The sequence below is a fragment of the Corythoichthys intestinalis genome, chromosome 7 (genome assembly GCF_030265065.1).
Source record: "Corythoichthys intestinalis isolate RoL2023-P3 chromosome 7, ASM3026506v1, whole genome shotgun sequence".
Classification (NCBI taxonomy): Eukaryota; Metazoa; Chordata; class Actinopteri; order Syngnathiformes; family Syngnathidae; genus Corythoichthys; species Corythoichthys intestinalis.
This window is the reverse complement of record NC_080401.1, coordinates 28,526,839-28,547,843: the sequence shown is the minus strand read 5'-3', so window position 1 is coordinate 28,547,843 and position 21,005 is coordinate 28,526,839. Positions and strand designations below refer to the sequence as shown.

Sequence of the window (21,005 nt, the reverse complement as noted above, 5' to 3'; positions counted from 1 at the left end):
CATATGGTGTTGCGCCGCGTATATTTCCTGGAAGCCTGAACCAGGAGTGCTTGTGCATAACAGTGGCGATCCTGAAAGGAGCGACAGTTTTGACAGGCAGATATGTCATGTAATAAAACTATCGCACGCCTCTTTAACTGGGGATACCACAGGTCACTTTTCAGGGTTTAATTTTCCTCTATGCATTTTTATATACTCATGTTCGGTCGGCATTGAGTTGGGAGGGGCCAGCCCCGCAGTTGGCTGATCAGAGACAGCGCGGGAGACTAGCTCTGTAAAAAAAGAAAAGAGGAGCAGGAATGCCACATCGTGATAGTCTGCCTCCATTGTTTACGATGCCATGCACTACAAATGGCGACGGCTTGACGTCACTTTCTTAGTATCTGATTGTTGTACGGAGACAGCAGTCCATATTAAACGTTTTATCCGTCTAGTTTAGCTGACATGCCGTATAGTCCAACTAATTACATGTTTAAGGCCATCATCCGTCCTAGTGTAGACGTAGGCGGAGTTTATTTGTTTTGCATATTCCGTCCGTTTGCATAACTAGTCATGATCCCATGGAGCTGCTTATGGCGACTGATGAAACTAGTTTGTTCGCCAGTCAATCACACGCCACATATAATGTAGAGAGAAACAACCTCTCACAAACACACACCACCACTGAACTGAATCCAGAATGCCTGCATTAAATTCAGGCAAGTGAACAAAGCAAACATGAATGGCCCCCTTCAACAATGGGACTATCACTGTTTCACACGGGGTGATGTAGGTTCGAAAAACGTTCAATTTAAAAACTGCTTTTTTGGGTTTGCTTGTGTTGACTTTGACTAATTCAATTTGATGGATGGAAACATTTTAGTGACAAGCATACAAAAAAAAACAGCAATGGGCAAAACCCTTGCACACTACATGTTCTTTAGTAAATAAGAATTATTTTCAGTAATCTTATTTTAGTAATCTGTTGTGACTTTTTAATTTCCTATTTGGGGTTGAATAAGATTTTATGGTGGCGTAGCAAAGGCCTATTAAGATGACAATGAAAAACAAACCTTCGGATTAAATTTAATCTTTTGAAGAATGAAAGAACATTACAGGAATATAATTATTCTTTTTACGATTCTGATTCCATTATCGATATTGCTTAACGATTCGATTCTTTATCGATTCTCTTATCGATTCTAATTTGGGGAAAAGGAAGCAAACGTTTTGATTGGCATCGAGTTTGTTTAACCAGAAGTCACAACCTTACAAACTCACAACGAGGTCAAAAGAGGCCCAAAGCCTCAATATTAACTGTGGCAATAAGTGGCAAATGCACAAGAATGTGTAACATTTTACTGAAACATTTTTCTAATAGAAATAAAAAATATTGGTATACATTGGCATGTAGGTCGTTGGTCTGCCGTTGGCAATGTGTGTTAAACTTGCAGGGGTCCCCAAACTTTTTCCTGTGAGGGCCACATAACTTTTCCCTTTTCTGATGAGGGGCCGGGGTCAGTTTGTAACAGAAAAAGTTTGACGATTGCAGGAGTGCCTAAATGTAAAAAATTATTGTTTTTCAGAAAGCCACAATCAAATAACCCTTTCTGGATTCTTCACGGAACTAAAGTAAATAAAATAAAAATAAGAATATAATATAATAATAATTAATAATAATAAAATTATTAATCAAATAGATAATAACCAAATAACCCTCTCTGAGTTCGTCACAGAAAAAGTCCAGAAAATAAATAACACTATTGAGAAAGAAAAAAAAGTCAAAATGCTCTCTGGTATTGTTCAGGGGGACGGACCAAATGTCGGAGCGGGCTGTATGCGGCCCGCGGGCCAGGTAGTTTGGGGACCCCTGTTAAAGTGTATTATTGACCAGTATATTGAAATGCATGCCTTTTAGTTTTTATGGTGCTTTCACGCTCAAGTGACAGCGCCCTTGCGCTTCCTCAGGCGAAGAAGAACGCGCTCATGTGAAGAAGAGCGCGCTTACACGCGAAGAAGAAGAAATGCCGCATCCAAGCGAGTGAGCGAGTTAGTGAGAGAGGGAAGCACTGCTACGAGCCTACGTTCTTTGATAATGTTTGTAAAATATCTACAGAGGCAATGCTTGTATGTATCATCTCGTGTTGTTGTTGTGTGTTTCCACTCGCGATCGGACACTTAAATCCAGTTGTGTAGTGGTTTGAACGATGTGCTAATGCTAGCGAATGCATGCTAACCGTTTTGTTATTGCTGATTTACGTTGATGCAAACCTGTTTGTTATTGGGGACGAAATTGATTTGTTTCATTTCTATTTTTAGTTTCACTCTTCAAGTGATGGTTGAATAAAGTCAGCAAATTATACCAACGTCTTCTGTATCGTCATTTCGGAGTTTAGCTAGCTGTATAGCTATCTCGGTGAGGAAAGTGCAGTCTATTCCCTCCCGATGCAGTTATCTCCACCTTGCAATGACTGCAAGTCGTTTTGTTGTAATTTTTCCTCGTGAAGCGAAGACACACTTTCGATTGTTTGAACCTACGTGCTGTCATTGTTATGTTTAAGGCTGCAATGCTTGTGCTAAACCATCGTAACCTTTCATTTTCACCCTCTTTCCTGGTGAAGTGTAGTCAAACTTTGGAGCGGGTGGTTCTTGGCGCCATGCTAGTTTGATGCGTCTCTTTAGTAATCGTTAAAAGGATCGTTAAGGCTTTTTCATTGTGATGTCGAGGCCTCGAAACACTAGGAACCGGTTCGGAATTGGAATCGGATTTCGATTCCCATCCCTACTAGGAGGCTTTATCACTTTTGACAAATGCTTACCTCTTCGTGAAGTCCTTAAAGCAGAGACGTAGCTTATTATGGTGTCTGTACAGTTTGGGGTCACTGGGGATTTCGGACAGGAACACCTGAGCAACCTCCAACGGACCCTTAACAATGCACACACATATGGAATTTACTTCAAACATTTAAGAAGCAGTTGATCTTTTTAAAGTCACTGAAATAACATCTTTTTATACTGTATTTTTAAAAAATATGCATTTTTTATTAAATAATATCTTTTTCAACCTGGTTGACAGTGGTGCCCACAGATCCCTGCAAGACCATTTGCAACATTTTGGCATCGGAAGGGTCTTGGTGAGTAGCGAAGGCAAGTTCCTGCGTCTTCTTCTGCATGTCTTCGATGGCCACTTCAATAGGAGTGGAAATAATCTAAAAGAAAAAGAAAAATGCACATGAAGTGACAGCTTGCACTGAAATTGGGTCATCCAGCTCAGTCTATCATCCTCTACCATCTGGTCCAATTTACCTCCTCTTTGTGGACAATGTTGATGCGTGTCTTGATGTAAGGAAAGGCATGTGAGGTGGTCAGGATCGTCTTGCGCTTGAATTGCTCATGCAGATCCCCGTGGGCCCGACCATCCAGTGTGAAGGGGGTACAGTAGACGAAACGTCGCAAGTTGTAGTTCTTGTCAAAGTAGGTGATGCGGTCTTTCATTTCATAGGTATCGAAGTAGGGCTCCACATACGTGATCTGGATGAAGGCCTGAGGAAAAAAATTGACGAGTTAGTTTTATTTTCATTTTGATGACTCGAGTTTACGTGGGCTTTAGAAAACCAACCTTATTTGGGTCAAGCTTGCACTTGTCCACCGGGTTGGAGTCCTTAATGACTTCTACTTGATCTTCCCCAAACTGCTCCCCGTAAAATCCCTTAGATGTTTAGAAAAAAAGAAAAAAAAAAAAAAAGAACAGCTGTAAGCATTAGTGGGATTGTAGCCTTAATTCTTAACTAAATTGGATAGAAGTGCTGATTTTTCTTTTTTGAACATAAGCTCACTAACTGACACCAGGTGGCCAATGGACATATATTTTTGGGACGTGAAATAGGTTGTTGTTTAGCTATGAGGATTTGCGACCCCCCCCCCCAAAAAAATAAAATAAATAACTAAATAAATAAAGGAACTTTCTAAAATGTACCTCAAGCCTGTGAGAGATTTCCGCCAGCTTGGTGATGGCTGGCTCTTTGTACACAAACTCTTGTTCATCCAAGTCACCGAATTTGGAACCATAAAATCCAACTCGAAAGTATGTTCCAAACATCCTCTTACCATCCTGCCGAAAAGGAAAGCTGTGTGAGCGCAACATAAAAACAGGAACACAACCTACATTTTTTTGTTATTCCACAACAATCAAACGTAAACTTGAAATGTGTATTTGTGACAGATTTATCTAAAAATAAAAAAGGCATTGTGGAGTTAGTTTCTTATCAATAAAAATAAATCAATAAATAACCTTGCGCAAATATAGCCGTTAAAGATGCTAAAATATAAATAAAATTTGATTTAGCTGGATAACTGTTTTACAAAACATATGCCAAGCGATACTTAGTTGACAGTTATAAAAAAATTAAATAAATAACATATTCAACATCTACTAATCTCCTTTGAATCCTTCAAACATGTGGCCAAGGGGCCAATTGCGACCCGTGGGACAATATTTTACGGCCCTCATTTGACATCTAATTGTAATACAGTTGGTCCCCGGGTTACGAACGAGTTCTGTTACTACGCTGGCGATGTTAACCCGAATTTCCACCCTTTCAGTACCCCTAAATACCCCCCAAAACTTGTATTATATGTCATATTAATAAAGAAGAATAAATAAATACTGTGAAGTACATTGTGTTAAATGCCGTTATATTAAATGACTATTATGGCTTTACTCCGGAGTGAGTCGCTTTGCTGAGAGAAAAGGGCGCTATAGGAAGAGAACTCCAAAAAAACGAATCGAGACTCGCAAGAGGAGTTGGCGCCGGGGGAGAAGCAGCAGCAGCATGAGAACAAGGCAGTGGGACCTGACGGCTAATCTCCCGGCAGAAAGGAACTGCAGGACGGCGACGATGCTGCTGGGGGAGCAAGGGATCCTGACATGAAGAAGGGCAACGGGAACTAAGTACGGTTTACGCGGGTAAAAAAAAAAAAAAAAAAAAAAACGACTGGAGACAATAGCGGATGAGACGTTGTAACCCGGGGACTACCTGTATTAGTATTACTTGCATGTACTTGTTATAGGCAATAAAAAATATATATATATATGGTTATACATAATTTTAGGTAAAATGAATTAATTGAAGGATTCATTTTGAAAAAAAAAAATTAAATTAAACAGCACTTAAAAATTATTTTTAAAAAACAATGACATAATAATTATAAATGAAATAAATATAATTATCAAAATTAAAACCTTTAAAAAATGTAATAGACTGAAAAAAAGCAAAAAAAATCAATTAAAATAAGAGTGGCCCTTATGTATTTTGCTCCGAGAATTTTATTTATTAATCTTTTTGTTTTGTGACCTCACATAGCTTAACTCTTTGGCTTCCATTGAAAGCAAAGGATGTCCAATCCATTATACCTGGGAGAGGCTAGAAGTGATCGAGGACATCAACTAGTATTGCCGTCAATAGGTATTTTCAATATCAATTTCCCTCTTTTACTAACTACCACAATAGACAGTCTGTAACCTGAGCTAGCAGTGAATGAGTTAATACATTGATAACTTTTGAATAGGTCTGAAATGGAAATCGGTTTGAAATGGTCCACTGTAGTTACAACAGTCTCTGAAAGGGTCAATGAAGCTGTGCAACACAAATCAGACATCACTGACAACTACTACATTGCTCTGAATTAAATTATCAGTCTCTAAAGATTTCAAGATACATGTGACTAGTTTCAAATTATGTTGCGTCTTCTACTTTCATTACAGTGCAGTTTGGAAAAAAGATTGCAGCAAAATCTGATGTTGAAGTACTGCAAGAATTTAAAGTCGGCTTGTTTGAAATGTTAACTTGATTGTGTTAGAAGGCACTATAACCCACAATATACTGCTATGTTAAAAACAAACAAAGCCCATCTTCGCAACACACCTGGATGCATTTATGGGCCAATAACATCCATCCATTTTCAACCGCTTATCCGATTAATGGATGGGCCAGTAACAACAGAAATAAAAAAGATGGAAAAATATACCGCTATATCTTCTCATTTATAGAATTTAACATCAACCAAGAGTGTTTCTTGCAAACATGGTCGCAAGTGCATGACGAAAGGTCCCGTAACCCAGCAGTGACATTTAATTTTCAATCGGTAACACTAGAAGATCTCTACATGTGCAACATAAGAAGCAGGAAAGCTGTTAATAAATCATAAAAATTATAAACTAAATCCATCCACGACTGCCATGTCATCCACTACTGATTAAATAAAAATGTGAGAAGCTCCAAAAACAAAGAAACTTACCACAAGAAACAATTAAGTAAAGAGGGAAGGAGGGATCGGGAACCAGGAAAATAAAAAAAGAAGAAAACAGAACAATTTTAATCAGAATTAACTTCCTAACATTAAAAAAACAACAACAACAACAACAACACAGACTAACACCGACATAGGCAAAAGCACCAACAATAAAATACTAGTATGTCATTGTTGCTATTTAAATTTAAGAACATGAACAGATTGTGGAGCATCTAAAACATGCAAAGGTAAACAGATTCAAAGAAAGAGTAAAATAAATAGATAAATAAAGGAAGAAAATCAAGCTCCACAATCGCCTAAAACACAATGCGCTGTTGGTGCAATTCCTGAAGAAACAAGTGCTCTGTGTTCATGCAACAAACCAGGAAAGATTAATACTGGTAACCAAACAAAGTAATGAATGGTTAAAAAAATACAAAACAGGGGTCGATTCAGTTTAAACTCATTAAAAATAAATAACTAAAACTCATGAGATTGGTTGACGGCTTAGACAAACATTCATAGACAATTGATGCTCGCATACTTCACACCAATATCACTTTGCAAAAGTTTGCATCATTAAAACTTGTATGTCAATTATGAGGAGAACACAAAATCAAAGACAATGCACTGAAATCGAGCCCTGAGTGAAAATAAAAGGTTGCATGTTTGTGGAAGTTGTCAGCCAATAGTCGTGATCTGGCTAACACCTCAGATGGGTGGAAGATAAAGACGAGAAGAGAGCGAAGTGCGCATGTGATGCATTTAAAGACTTTTAGTGTCAAACATTGTCGATCCCATGCACAGCCGGTTAACGGTGTCACGTTAAAAAGATCCCCCCCTCCCACAACGAGAAGGGAGAGGTGAAAAAAGAATTTTGCTGCCAATGCAGCAATGGTCCTATGGTGGCAGACAGTCGACGTTGTCTGCAGATGTTAATGGACTAAGCGTTCTGTATATGAAATGCAAAGCAAAGCCTGAGGCTAGCAAATGAAATGAGTGTGAATAGATGTAAAAAATAAATAAATAAATAAAAAGTATGTAAATAAAGACAAGCAGGGCCAAGCAGGAACCATTTAACCACCTACCTCCCAGCCAGTACTCTGTGTGTAAAAGAGAGCACAGGACATGTGAACGACAGCACACTGAGGACCCCTGTGCCCAGCAACACTCACGCATTCAGTGATGTTACAGCAGAGCCCTTGGTACTGATGTCAAATCCGTTTTAACGTATCATGCACATTTTGTTTCATAACACATAGAATATTTCATGCAAGGAGTTACTAAATTACTTATTCAGTAAAACGTCCAAAGTACGTCGCATACAGAATGTATTTTAAACAGTCTGCCTGAGATGGATATCACCTACATAGGCAGAGAAAAATATTTTGTGTAAAGCAGGGATGCTCTTACGTCGATCGCAATGCTAGTGTGGGTAGCCAAAAGCCAAAAAAAACTGTTTTGTTTTATAGAACAAAATGTCTATATGCTGTCATAGAAATTTCATGGTACATTAAGCCCCCGAACAATTTTTAATTTGTCCGTTTTACCCTGGAGACCCCCGTTTATGGATACCACACAACCGCTTTTGTTTCAACCCAGCCATAAAAAGAAGGTAAGTAATTATATTTATGATTTATTTTTAGCTTAGAATCATTAATTGATGTCTAATATTTAGTGAAAATTTTTTTAAAAATAAAACGACGTTATAAAATTATTCACTCACATATTTTTAAACTTTTGAACAAATTACATCACAATGAAAAAAATAGTGTCAGTAAATAGGTCATGGATATTGTATTTTTTTTATTACTGTCACATGTTCCCTGATATTTAGGATGATAATCGATCCAAGCAAAAAAAAATTGAAAGGAAAAAAAAAAAAAAAAACCTTAAAAGGGTAAATACAATAAATAAATAAGAAAATCTTGACCACTCCTTGATGTCTGCGATTTCTGCATTAAGACCCTTGTTATATTACCGTGTTTAACCCATAAAATCCCCCAAAAGTCCGGCTGTGGCCATTCACAACTGTGTCTTGACACTTGGTGAGACATGCTGCACGGAGTTTTTGGATCGAAACAAGGTTTCCGACGGAGCCCCTAAGGAGACATGAAAGAAGAAAAAAAAAAAAAAAAAAAACAGAGGTGGCGGGGAGGTTGACGTACAAAAAAAACAGTGCCCCTTAAGAGACACGGAAGATTTATTTTCTGTCAAAGCAAAAAAAAAACAAAAAAAAAAAAACAAAACAAAAAAAAAAAAAAAATTTTTTTAAACAAAAAAATATTTTTCACATTTTTTTGTTTTTTACTTCCATGTCATTTTTTTCCGAGGGCGTTTTTTTTGCTTCGACAGAAAAAAAAAAATCTTCCGTGACCCTTCGGGGCACTTTTTTTTTTTTTTTAACGTCAACTTTTTTTTTTTCCTCTGTTTTTTTTGTATTCTTGCATGTCCTTTTAGGGGCTCCGTACTATATTACCGGTACACCCCCAAGTGATTTTTTGTTGTGTTCTGTGTTTACTTTACTGAACTATACTGTAGAATACGACAAGAAATAGTGGAACTATGTAAAAAATAAGTGAAGTTGTATAAATCATTGCTGTCCATTGGAAAGCATATTGTTTGATATCGTAATTAATATCATAACTTCTATTGTACAAAAAGTTTCAAAAATGATAAAGGTTACAAACAAAACTCAAGATAGCCATGGTTCTTATTAAAACTGCGTATTTTTTGTAAATAAGTGTTGAACACCACCCAGTGAAGTTTAGAAAAACTAAAATGTTTTAACTTGTAAAGTTAAATAGTAACAGCAATCCTGGGGAAAAAAATACAATTATGATTTCATAAATCTAATCAGTCTCATATTAAATCTTAATAATAAAGGATATTTGGGAAAAATACAATGTAATATATGGTATTTACCTGATGGACAATTTTGCCAAAAGCGTCCTGTAGTTTACCATGAATGGTGGCCAGCTTTTTTGCATCTCTGTTTGCTTCATGGACTGGGATCAGTACCTTGTATACTTCATTCACTGCCTCGTACATGCCAGCCTAACACAAAATGACAGAAATAGAGTAAGAACGTTTAAAAACGATCTGGGATTAAAAACAGATGTCAACACAATTCGAACATGAGCAGTTGTATATTAACAGATTCCAAGCATCCACACCAAAGAGAACGATGAAGCTGCTTGCTCCAAGAGTCCCACAAGGCCGAGCTCAGTAAAGTATTTTCCTGAACAGATGCCTTCCTCATCCGGTGACACCACATCATCAGAGACGGCAGACTCCTCTAACACATTGGATGAAATATTCTACAAGCAAAAACATATGTGCAAACAGAAAGAATAAAAATACTGTGCGTCTACTGCACATACATTTAATCAGCAAACAAACATGTTGCCAGACATCCGTACCTGGAAAGTCACGCAGCCTACAGGTAGATACTTGCGGTCCTCTAACATGCTCAGGTATTCCGCTACTAGGGCAGCACTGTGCACTAAACACTGAGCAGCTTCAGCATGGTTGTTTCTCTCCGAGTGTTTTCCAGCCATATTCTGGAGCCATGTAAGTCGCAGGTCTGGTGATGTCTGGTAACCCTTTGCAATTCTGCAAATGGATATTGATGCAGAGTCATTCAAATTCTGGTGGGGAAGGATACGTAGATTCCCTGAATTTGTACTGTAACATACCTATACATAAGATCAATGAGCATCTCGGGGTCTTCCTGGTGTTCCTTCATCTTGACTGTGTCAGACAGGATCATGTGCAAGTTAAAAACAAGGTCTTGGACCTAGAAGTAAAAAAAAAATTAAAAAAAATAGGACATTCAAGCATGTAACCAAGCTCTTGCCCAAAACTCTCAGTTAGTAAAGCACAAAAATATATTTCTTAAAAAGCAACGAGGGACTTTTACACTCAGACATTAGAACCAGTACCTGGTCTGGAAAAGTTGTTTCCCGAAGCTCAATGTCTTCCTCTGCATAAGTAAGGATAGTCTTCAGAGAGCGACGAAGGAACTCCTCATTAAAATTCTGAGATGTTCCCACCAATGACGACAGAGACATGGTCACCTGCATCTTCACCCTAGCAAAATTCTAAAAAATAAAATAAAGTTTCAAAATCTTTATCAAGACAACTGTCTGATATCAGACGTTCGACAGCTAAGTAGCTAGCAGAAAAATAAATGTTGTTACAGCTGAGAAAGGCCTATTTATAATATAAGACTTCAACTCATTTGCTCCCAAAAACGTATAAATACATTCTATTTTTAATTGTTTCAGTGTCCCAAAGACGTATTTATGCATGTTTTACGTTTTTTTTTTCCCCCCCAAAAAGACATCTCTCGGTCGTGATTCAATTTAGCTCCAGAGCACAAAGATGAAAATCCATTTTAAAGCAATAAAACTGGCCACTGGAAGGCAGTAGAGCATTTGGTAAGACCCGCAACCCGATTCAGCGGCAACGAACAGCCAAGCCACACGGCCAGGCGCCTGCAGAAGACGACCGAATGGATGCCAGGTGGCAAACGACCGAGCAGAACAACCGGTAGGACGCCCGGGATGCCAAGCGCTGGACGACCGAGCAGAACGATTGGGACCACTAGTGCAGTGGACAATGCCTTTAAGTCCGTGCTGCTCACAAGAGCGGAGCCCGCAAAGACTCAAAAAAATTCATCTTTATGAGACAGACGGCGATGAGGGAAAAGTTTAACCGGCTGTCGTGACCAGAACAGCGTCATCTTTCAGTTAGTTATGTGTGAATAAATTGTTATTTTGCTATCAAAAGCTCTATTTGTCTTGTTATTCATCTTATTTTGTAAAAGGAAAACATTATTTAGATGTTTGGGATGTAACTAAAGCAAAAAATAGCAGTGTATAAGTCAAAGTTATGTTTGATATGTATGCTTTCACAAAAAGCTCAATTTCTCTGTTTTTTCATCAGAAATTGGAAAATTGCTCAAACTAAGCTATTTTCTAATGCTGATTTCTAAAGAATGGAAAAAAATATGAACTAACTTTTTTCTGCTGAAAGAGGAGAGTCTAATCTTTCTTTTGGTGGGTTCCATGTTTATATAGCAATAGAACAGAATTTTCTGTGGGCCTTGCAAAATCAGTCAAAATCCAGGAAAACGGCCGGGAGCGAAGGGCCTTGCTCCGGTGAAAATGGCTGGGAGTCAACAAGATAATAAATGATTTGTGTACTCACGTTGCCTATCTCAAAGTTCTGCCTCATGAGGAGGTAGAGGGAGGCACTGGCATGGGCCCTGATGGTGCTTATACTGCTACTGCAGCTCCTTAGGAGTCGCAAGCACAGGTCAGCACACTGCTCTGTCTCCTCTTCAAAGAGTAGTTCAGGAAACTAAAAAAGGCATACTGTACGTAAAGACGTGTTGGCAAAATACACATCTACAAAAAAGGTACAAACACTGATCATGCAATAATATATGTAACCATAAAATAAAGATGGTCCACCTTCGACACTAGTGCTCGCTGAGTAGCAAAACAGTGCTGGAGGTAGAGGGCGCTTTGATTACATGCCATACTGTGAAGCAATACTTTCAGCACCCCGCCGAGGATACTTTCTTTGGACTCTGTTACCGAAACAGTCTGAAGAAACAGAGGCAAGAGGTGGGGGACATAATGCAACAGTTATTGCTGGAGTGTAAAAATGATAGCGGAAAGTGCTTCATCACAACACAATACTATTAAAAGTTACCATCCACAATATTAGGTAAACCTACCCAATGAAATATAAGTGCTGCTTCAAATGCTAAAACAATAGACCTGTTTCTCTCAAAGTGATCTTTTTGCTAGTATCTTTAATAAAGACCTACTCATATACATACCTGCACAATGATTTCCAACGTGTCAAGAATGATCAAGTTGGCCTCAGTTGCAAGGTTACCATCAATAAGTGCTTCATGCTCCAGCTCTGCTCTGGTCCTACAATTACAGAAAAAGCAATTATGTGTAAATATGTTAGTACTGCTGACTTAAGTGAATGTTAAAGAAGTTTTCAATTTCCAGCCACCGTGGTCAAGCCACTTTTTGCAATATATTATTTTGGATTTTACACAAACGTGTTTGTCTATATTTTTTCATGTATCATTGAGTTCTTAGGGGCTCAAATATCAATTTTCAACTAGTGCTGTAGGACATCATGGTATTTCACAAAGATCATTTCTACTGTGTAATCTTCAGTTAACCAACTGCACTGAATTAAACTTTTGTAAATTACCAGGGTGGCTGAAACTTAATAGTACTGTACATGAGATTTTTCCAGGAAGGTTAAAATGGAGGTAACTAGCTCTGGTAGGACCAACTGCTTTGACAGTAAGGAAAACATTTATTTAGTTAAATAAATAAATAGATATATGAATGAAAAGACACACCTGGCTACAAGCCGCACCCACCATTTTTACCAAGAAAACTGTATTAGTTCACATATAAAACACACTGAACTATAAACCGCAGTTGTCCACAATGTATTATTTACACCAAAGACATGCAGCCAAATAGCCTGTAAAAATCCCTAAATAAACTGCACAGGACTACAAAGCAGCAGGGTTCATTCAGAGCGGGCTGAAGTGGGTGAGGCGGGGGGGAGTTGGGGGGGAGGGTGTAATGTCTTAAATCAGGGATCCCCAAACACCAGGCCGGGGATCGGTACTGGTCCATGGCACATTTGCTACCGGGCCGCAAAGAAATAATAATTTGTTACCGAACCCAATATTGACTAATCTGAGTACAGATTTGTGTACGTCGCCCTCTACTGGTTGGCCACCATCACCCATTTGCCTGGCACAGCCAGACTATTCTCCCTGTATTTTTCAAACACTGCGAGAAATAGTCTGGGACCCAGCCCATTAAAGGCCTCTCGAGCAAGGTACAAAATCAATCGTCCAATCAGATTTGTTTATTTGCGTGACCTGTTCTTAACGAGTAACGTCACTCTTGGGCGCTGAAAGGCTACAACAACACAGACGGCGAACGCGAGAGCCGAGAATATGTTCCAATCCGTGGTAAAACCAGTTTTAAATGACCAAAAACACTTCGAAACAAGTCATTCCGCTCACGCTAATTACTTGTCGCTTTAACAACGTCACTTCTGCCCGTTGCTGAATGGTCCACTCTGCTGTCTGTTTGCTGTGGCTTGCTCCGCCAGGGATTCCCCTATATTCAACAGATTGTGGCGCACCGCCACACTAAAATGAAAGCCGCCACGCCTGGCAAATGAGATGTATTTTATTTATTTATTTAAATAAAAAAAAATTTTTAAGGCCGCTTCAAACTAGCGGCAGCCGAGTGGGAGGAGTTCAGCGGACACCTATTCATTGTGTATTGTAGCCTAATGTTCGTAACTATGCAGGCCCCCCCTTAAGAGACGCAAGGGGAACGAGTAGGAAGAATGGGAGAACGAGCGAGATAGCGAGAGATAGCGGTCGCATGTTGTAGCAGCCCGCTGTTATTTTGTTATTGTTTTTCTTTATTATTGTTACCACAATAAAGTGGGTAAGCAAATACAGACTTCTCTCCTTCTTGCCCATATCCGGGGCATTACAATAATTTGGATCGGACTTTTCGGCGAAAGTGAGCGGTGGACGGCCGTCTAAAGCAGGGGTCCCCAAACTACGGCCCGCGGGCCGGATACGGCCCACAGCCACATTTGGTCCGGCCCCCTGAACCAAAAAAAAAAAAAAAATTGTAAAAAAAAAAAAAATAAAAATTTTTTTTTTTTTTTTTTTTTTTTTCCAATAGCGTTATTTATGTCCTGGCTTTTTTCTGTGAAGAACTGAGCAATGATTATTTGGTTATTATCTATTTAATTAATACAGTATTAATATATTATATTATATTACATGATATTATATTATATTATATTATATTCAGGGGTGCACATAAGTGGTCCGCACATGCGTACTGGACGTAGACAAACGCGCTGGCCCTCAACGGCTTCCATACGCTTTTGCGTACCGATGGCTGACCACTCTATTTGCGGCGGACACGAGAAAATAACTTCTCAAAATGTCGATGAGGCAGGCCACACTGAGTAATTACTTCCGTGTTCCCCCACCCCCGTCAAAAGACAGACAGACGACAGAGACGTCACCGGAGCTACCGAAAAAAAGGACTTTTGCTGAAAAGTGGCTACAGGAGGTACCATGGCTAGAAGCGAATGATGCTCGCACGGAAATGCGGTACAAAATGTGCCGTGAGAATCCCAATGTCGCCGATTAGAGCAACGCATTTTATGTAGGGTCAAAGAATTTCAGCCATCCAAACTTTGAAAAGCACGAAAAAAACAGAGAGCATGTGGCAATTAAGCAAACTATCGATGTCAAACAGGACCCCACTCGCCCTATGGACATGTGGCGGAATAGGGCGGAATAAAGGTAATGAACAGCGACATGCACTGACAAACGTGTTTTTGCTCGCATTTTACAAAGCTAAACATGCACGTTCAATGAGGTCTTATGAGGAGGACATCCCACTTTTAAAAAGGCTTGGAGTTAATGTGGGAGCCGCATAATGCCCTTTATTTTGAATTGGTGCTTTTATGTTTATTTCTTTACGTTTCACTTCAAAGTAATGGCAATTTTGTTGTGCCAGTTGATGTTAATCAAGCATTAACTGTTAATATAATTAATCAAAGTTAATTGGCTCTAAGTAAAGCTTGTCATAAATTTATCGCATCAGGTGGGTCGGCTCTCAAGCTCAATGAGGACCAAGTCACATCTCCAGGTCCTTCTCTGAGAACCTGGGCAAAAAAATTATGTGCACCCCTGATTATATTATATTATATTATATTATATTAAGGGTTGTCAAAGTTATCGCGTTAACGGGCGGTAATTAATTTTTTTCATTAATCACGTTAAAATATTTGACGCAATTAACGCATATGCCCCGCTCAAACAGATTAAAATGACAGCAGTGTCATGTCCACTTGTTACTTGTGTTTTTTGTCTCCCTCTGCTGGCGCTTGGGTGCGACTGATTTTATGCACCATGAGCATTGTGTAATTCTTGACATCAACAATGGTGAGCTACTAGTTAATTTTTTTGATTGAAAATTTTACCAATTTTATTAAAACGAAAACATTAAGAGGGGTTTTAACATAAAATTTCTATAATTTGTACTAAAATCTATCTTTTAAGAACTACAAGTCTTTCTATCCAGGGATTGCTTTGACAGAATATTAATGTTAATGCCATCTTGTTGATTTATTGTTATAATAAACAAATACAGTACTTATGTACAGTATGTTGAATGTATATATCCGTCTTGTGTCTTATCTTTCCATTCCAACAATAATTTACAGAAAAATAAGGCATATTTTAGAGATGTTTGAATTGCGATTAAATCGATTAATTTTTAAGCTGTGATTAACTCGCTTAAAAATTTTAATCGTTTGACAGCCCTAATTATATTATATTATATTATACTATATTATATTATATCATTTTTATTTTATTTACTTTGGTTCCGTGAAGAATCCAGAAAGGGTTATTTGATTGTGGCTTTCTGAAAAACAATACATTTTTACATTTAGGCACTCCTGCAATCGTCACACTTTTTCTGTTACAAACTGACCCCGGCCCCTCATCAGAGAAGAGAAGGGTTATGTGGCCCTCACAGGAAAAAGTTTGGGGACCCCTGGTCTAAAGCAAACTTTGACTAACTTGCGCTGAGAGACTGCGGAGAGGCGGGGCCCAAAATAAAGCCTTGCTCTATTTTCAGAGCGTTGGTCACAGTAAACGATTTATCAGTTCAAGCAGAGTAAAATGATACATATTCACGGTACAAGAACGTCGTTTCTGTGTCCATCGATTGGTAAGAAAAGGCTGTTTGTACGAGTGACGTGTGGGCGCTCCCGTCAGGGGGGACATTTCACGTGGAGTGGCTATTTTTCGGCACAACACCGGCGCGCCAACTTCAGACAATTACGGCTGACGAAACTTTGATAAATGCGCCCCCCCACCCAAATTTCGCGAGCTCTGGGACACTCGAAAAATGACTCTCATACCTCTCCTTGCTAAGTTAATGGTACCTCGACGTGCCTTTGTGTGGAAATTTAGTTTACGAACAACGGGGAAAAAACTATTCACCTTCTCACCGAATCAAGTAAAACTCTTTACACGGCTATTAGAATTCCCCCAGTGCTCTAAATGGGTCAGTTGACAGAAGGACTGTTATTGTTGTGGTAATGTAGTACTTATGAGGGTCAAATAAAAGGAAAAAGGAGGACTACGACGGTGGTCTGCAACCCGCGGCTCTCGGGCCGCATGCGGCTCTTTAGCGATGCTTCGGCGCTTTTTTTTTTTTTTTTTTTTTTAAATGGAAAAAGATGGGGGGAGGGAAATATATTTTTTTGTTTTAATAGGATTTCTAGGAGGACAAACATGACACAAACATTCTTTCAATTCATTAATATTGTAATGAAGTTAAACTTGTGGTGGCATAGTACAACAGAGTAGTAACGTGGTGCGTCATTCTCTATAGGATCCACTGCAGGGAAAACAAACATTTAATCATGAAGGCTAATTACGTATTTCTATAGTAGGCTAATATAGCTAGTATCGATAATTATAAGGCTTGTTAAAGGCTTTTAATTTTTTGTGGCTCCAGACATACTGTATCAGTTTTTTTTGTGTTTTTTTGGGGGTCAAATATGGCTCTTTCAACAGTTTGGGTTGCCAACCCTGAGTCACTACGAGATGTAAGTCGTACTATTGCCACGAGAAAAAAAGTCGCATTAGTACATCGGGTAACGTAGCTGTAATCAGCTACGCATTTTACATACATGTACTGTAGCTGAGAGGTACAACATTAGCCTGGCTAATGAAATATTTCAAATATATCTTTGTTATGGTTCTTCTTGGGGGAAAAAATGAAGAAAAAAAAATTCGCTGTGGCACGACATGGTGAGGCTGTCCGACTCCGATGCAGCCCACCACCACAGCTTCAAAAAATCCTAGGGGAAACACTGTCCGCCCTCGGAATTTGATCCGCCGGACGGTCGCCAGACTCAATCGCTGGAACAGCGGTGAGTCTGGTATACCAGGCAATCACCCATAGCAGCCCAGCAATGTAAACAGTAACATTCTAACTGTTGGCTGTGTGCTGCGGGCGGCACACCTCACCAATGGCGGACAGGGTACATCCGGTCGATTTGCTTGGATTATTATTATTTTTTTTTTTATATCTATGTGTGCTTGTCCTCGATAATGATGCAGGCGCATCAGATTTGTTCCACACGTTAGCGAAGATGACTGAAAAGCAGACATCTTTGGAAAGCTTTTTTACTAGGAAAAGGCCGCCTGCTGAGTCAGAAGAGGAGCCTACAACCAAGTCCATTCTGCATGTAGCTAAAAGCTAGCAAACGAGGCAACAAAAGCAAGTGCACTAAGAGCATCATACCTCGTGGTGTGATTGCGAGCAAGGATACTTGCCATCAAGATTTTGGAGAGTCTGCTGTTACAAAAGGTTGATTCAGCGTATGGTGAGTTACATTTTCCCAGCACATAATGTTCGTTTTGAGCCCTGTCATGTTATTTTATATTTACTGTAATTTTCAGCCACACATTGCCGGTCAGTGAAAAAAATGCCCAAATCACACCGGTCGGTGGTGCAAAAACGTTTGGGGACTTTTGGCTTACATAGTCTGCAAATTACGTTAGGTATTATTTTTGATTAATGCAAAGATCATTGGTGTATATCAAATTATCGATAAAAAGACCCCGCTTCGCAACTTCTTTCGGACTTTTCTCTACAGTGTGCATCAAAATCTTTAGTCATATTGGTTTGGTCAAACATTTACTATAATAATCAATAAAAAGTTCAAACGAGTAAAACTAGTTCAAAAGGACCCATTGTAGCAGGTTACATTGATCCCAAAACAACCCAGCCTAAATGTTACTTGAGACATGAGACACTAATCTCTCCTTACATTTGAGGGAGTTCAAAATTTTAAGATTTTGAGATCAAGAAGGGGTACTCTATTTTTTTTTGCATTCATCTACATTACAGGACTAGCAGGATCTGAATTACTTTAGTAGCTAAAACATTTGTTTGAGCACAAAATATGGATAACAAACATGTTTTTCTGCTACATTGAAAGAAAAGCACATCACCCTGAGGCTAAAAATAAGCAACATACATTAAAAAAGCAAACCACACCGAGCCACCACCAACCCAAACAAACACAAAGCTATTGTGGCATAAGACGGGGACTAGTAAAAACCAACTGATATGCGTTTCTTGTGCTGCATCCATGTGCATGTGCAATATACTAGTCAAACCAAGAGATAACAACAGAAATATTATCAATATTCTTTCACTGCATGAATACTAGTATTAACATAATTACTATTTACAAAATATTCCTATTTTTAGTTAATGCTGTACAATATTATACGTAAATGAACAATGAACAAACACAATTTGAGGAAAAAAAAGCCATGTACTGCCATTTCATTTTGTTAAAGTTGAGAACATACAGTATACAGTAACTTTACCAGTAAAGAAGATTATTTTTTCATTTATGACTTAATGAGTGCAGAAACAATAGATTGATAACAGTTTACAGTTTTCTGGTAGGAATATATAGGACATTTAAATTAACTATGGAAACTGCCAGTACTTCCACATGCAACTGAACACATTGTTCAAGGAACTGACTCAAAAGAACACACAGCAAATGTGGGGCATACAATACCTGAGTGATCTGTGATTCCTAAATGAACACACAGCAACATATAATAATTAAGTAAAAATGAGACAGGTTGCAAAATAATCAAATGAAGAAACCCAAGTTGTAAACTAAGAAAAGTACTGGTAAGTGTTTTATGAGTAAAACTATTGGTGTTTAAAATCATAAAAGTTCTAATTTTGGGATTATTAGATGTCAAATGTTCACCCCTGGTTGCTTGCCGTATTGAGGAAATTTAAATGAACAAAATCTAAACTCTAAGTTAGAACTTACTTATCTAATCTTTCACTGTTCTGTCTCCAGTGGGTCATGTCCTTCCTCCACCGTAGATTTTCCTGGCTGCCAAATGCACTGCCTGAAGGGCTACGCTCTGGAGGAGGAAAAAGAGGATTATTTATTTTCTTATTCATTCTGAGGGTACTAAATGAGGTTTTGATTGTAGTTATCCTCATCATCTAAATTTCCATCCGAATGTAGGATGCATGGAGAGGTTACATTAAACAATAAAATAGAATAAAGCAGGCAACATAATACACAGCTTGTGCCAATATCAAAAGCAAACACAAGTTAAAGTTTCCATAAGGTTATTTTTATAATTTGTTTCTTAACACATGAAATAATTTTGAAGATGAGAGCTTAAAAAATGTGCAAAGGCTGAAAACAATTTAGTGCTGAATTGCTAGATTAAAGCAATGACGTATTTTAGCCTCCTCAGCGACAGAAGTTTTTTTTGTTTTTTTTAGCAGAATCTAAACCTGCTGACAGATGTACGAACTCGGGTTTCTGGCCAACCGTTCCACTGTGAGAGGAGTAAGCTCCATCTTTGGTTTTTCAGCACAATAATAATTGTAACTTCCTGATTTAAAATGAAGTCAAAATGAAAGTTAAGAATGCATCTACGGTTCTATGAATTCCGTATGACCACCAGAGGGCGATGTTGAACTCAAAATTCAGGAGGGGAATCGTTTTACACGTCAGGGGATCCTTGAGGCTTCTTAAGGACTCAGAGAAGGCTGTGTCTCCTGGAGAGGTCTGTGGGTGTGCTTTGGTAGTATGGTGTACTAGACCCCATGATACTGTATGTGTAGTTTATTCCCTGAATGACATGTATCAGTGTAAGGTCCACATTGCCGGTAATAAATTTATTTTTTTTCCAATCAGGGTTAGTCTTTCCCAAGGTTTCCCTTTGACACCAATTCTGTCCATAACCTTGGTGAATAGAATTTCAAGTATTGCATCTCTTCTTTTTGCAGAGATGCAATTATCTCTAATTCTCAATGAAGGAGTTCATACTAAAGCGTGAAGCTGTCAGAATGAGACTCAACACCTCCAATCTGAAACTTTGGTCCCAGTAAGATCAGATACTGCCCCAAGTGAAAGAGCCGAGATATTTTGGGGTCTTGTTCACTAGGGAGGAAGGAATGAAGCTAGAGATAAACAGGAGGATCGGCACAGTATCTGCAGTGATGCAAACTCAGTCTGTTGTGGGAAGGAAGACCAGTGCACTGTGGGCTCTGTATCGATCAGTTGTAGTACAGAAAAAACAGAGCCAAAAGACGAAACTACTAAATTACCAGTCAAGAACATTATGTTCATAACCCTCACCTATGGTCAAAAGCTGTATGTCATGACCCATAGAACAAGACAGCAGATACAAGTGGCACAGATTAGTTTTGTCCGCAAGGTATATGGGGTCTTTCTTTGAGAGAGGGTAAGGAGTTCGGTCATCCAAATGGGGTTCAAAGTAGATCTGCTGGTCCCCTGCATTGAGAGGAGCAAGATAAAGATTGGGCATCTTTTGAGGATGCTTTCTAACTGCTGCCCTTATAAGATGATCTGGTGATTTTTCACTTAGAGTATAACAGATGGATGGCTTGACAGATGACTGAGAAACAAATAATATCAGTGTGTCTTGCTTTACCGGTTTAAAGATGTACAGTACACGGTTTCTTGTTGTAAGATTGTGAAACGTACAAAATTGCAATTGTTTTGGGTTTCTTTATCCACAGTGTGTGTTT

At 38.7% G+C, this 21,005-nt stretch overlaps 1 protein-coding gene across 19 annotated transcripts in view; it reads right to left on the bottom strand.

Moving 5' to 3' along the window:
* The window catches only part of dock7 (dedicator of cytokinesis 7), a 79,650-nt gene that overhangs the window by 5,065 nt on the left and 53,580 nt on the right, over window positions 1-21,005 (bottom strand). For 6 of the 19 annotated variants that reach the window (XM_057841194.1, XM_057841199.1, XM_057841197.1 and 3 more), the window contains 16 exons: window positions 19,261-19,357; window positions 18,994-19,011; window positions 12,125-12,221; window positions 11,751-11,885; window positions 11,485-11,637; window positions 10,215-10,373; window positions 9,969-10,069; window positions 9,693-9,885; window positions 9,447-9,590; window positions 9,196-9,327; window positions 7,359-7,373; window positions 3,956-4,081; window positions 3,599-3,688; window positions 3,286-3,522; window positions 3,045-3,188; window positions 2,799-2,905 (listed from right to left, as the gene is read on the bottom strand). In XM_057841194.1, coding sequence (XP_057697177.1) covers window positions 2,799-2,905; window positions 3,045-3,188; window positions 3,286-3,522; window positions 3,599-3,688; window positions 3,956-4,081; window positions 7,359-7,373; window positions 9,196-9,327; window positions 9,447-9,590; window positions 9,693-9,885; window positions 9,969-10,069; window positions 10,215-10,373; window positions 11,485-11,637; window positions 11,751-11,885; window positions 12,125-12,221; window positions 18,994-19,011; window positions 19,261-19,357 — 1,948 coding nt within the window. Of the gene's footprint in view, window positions 1-2,798; window positions 2,906-3,044; window positions 3,189-3,285; window positions 3,523-3,598; window positions 3,689-3,955; window positions 4,091-7,358; window positions 7,374-9,195; window positions 9,328-9,446; window positions 9,591-9,692; window positions 9,886-9,968; window positions 10,070-10,214; window positions 10,374-11,484; window positions 11,638-11,750; window positions 11,886-12,124; window positions 12,222-15,391; window positions 18,568-18,993; window positions 19,012-19,260; window positions 19,358-21,005 lie in introns of those variants that run through there. The other 13 variants (XM_057841196.1, XM_057841202.1, XM_057841201.1 and 10 more) reach the window with 4 other exon arrangements.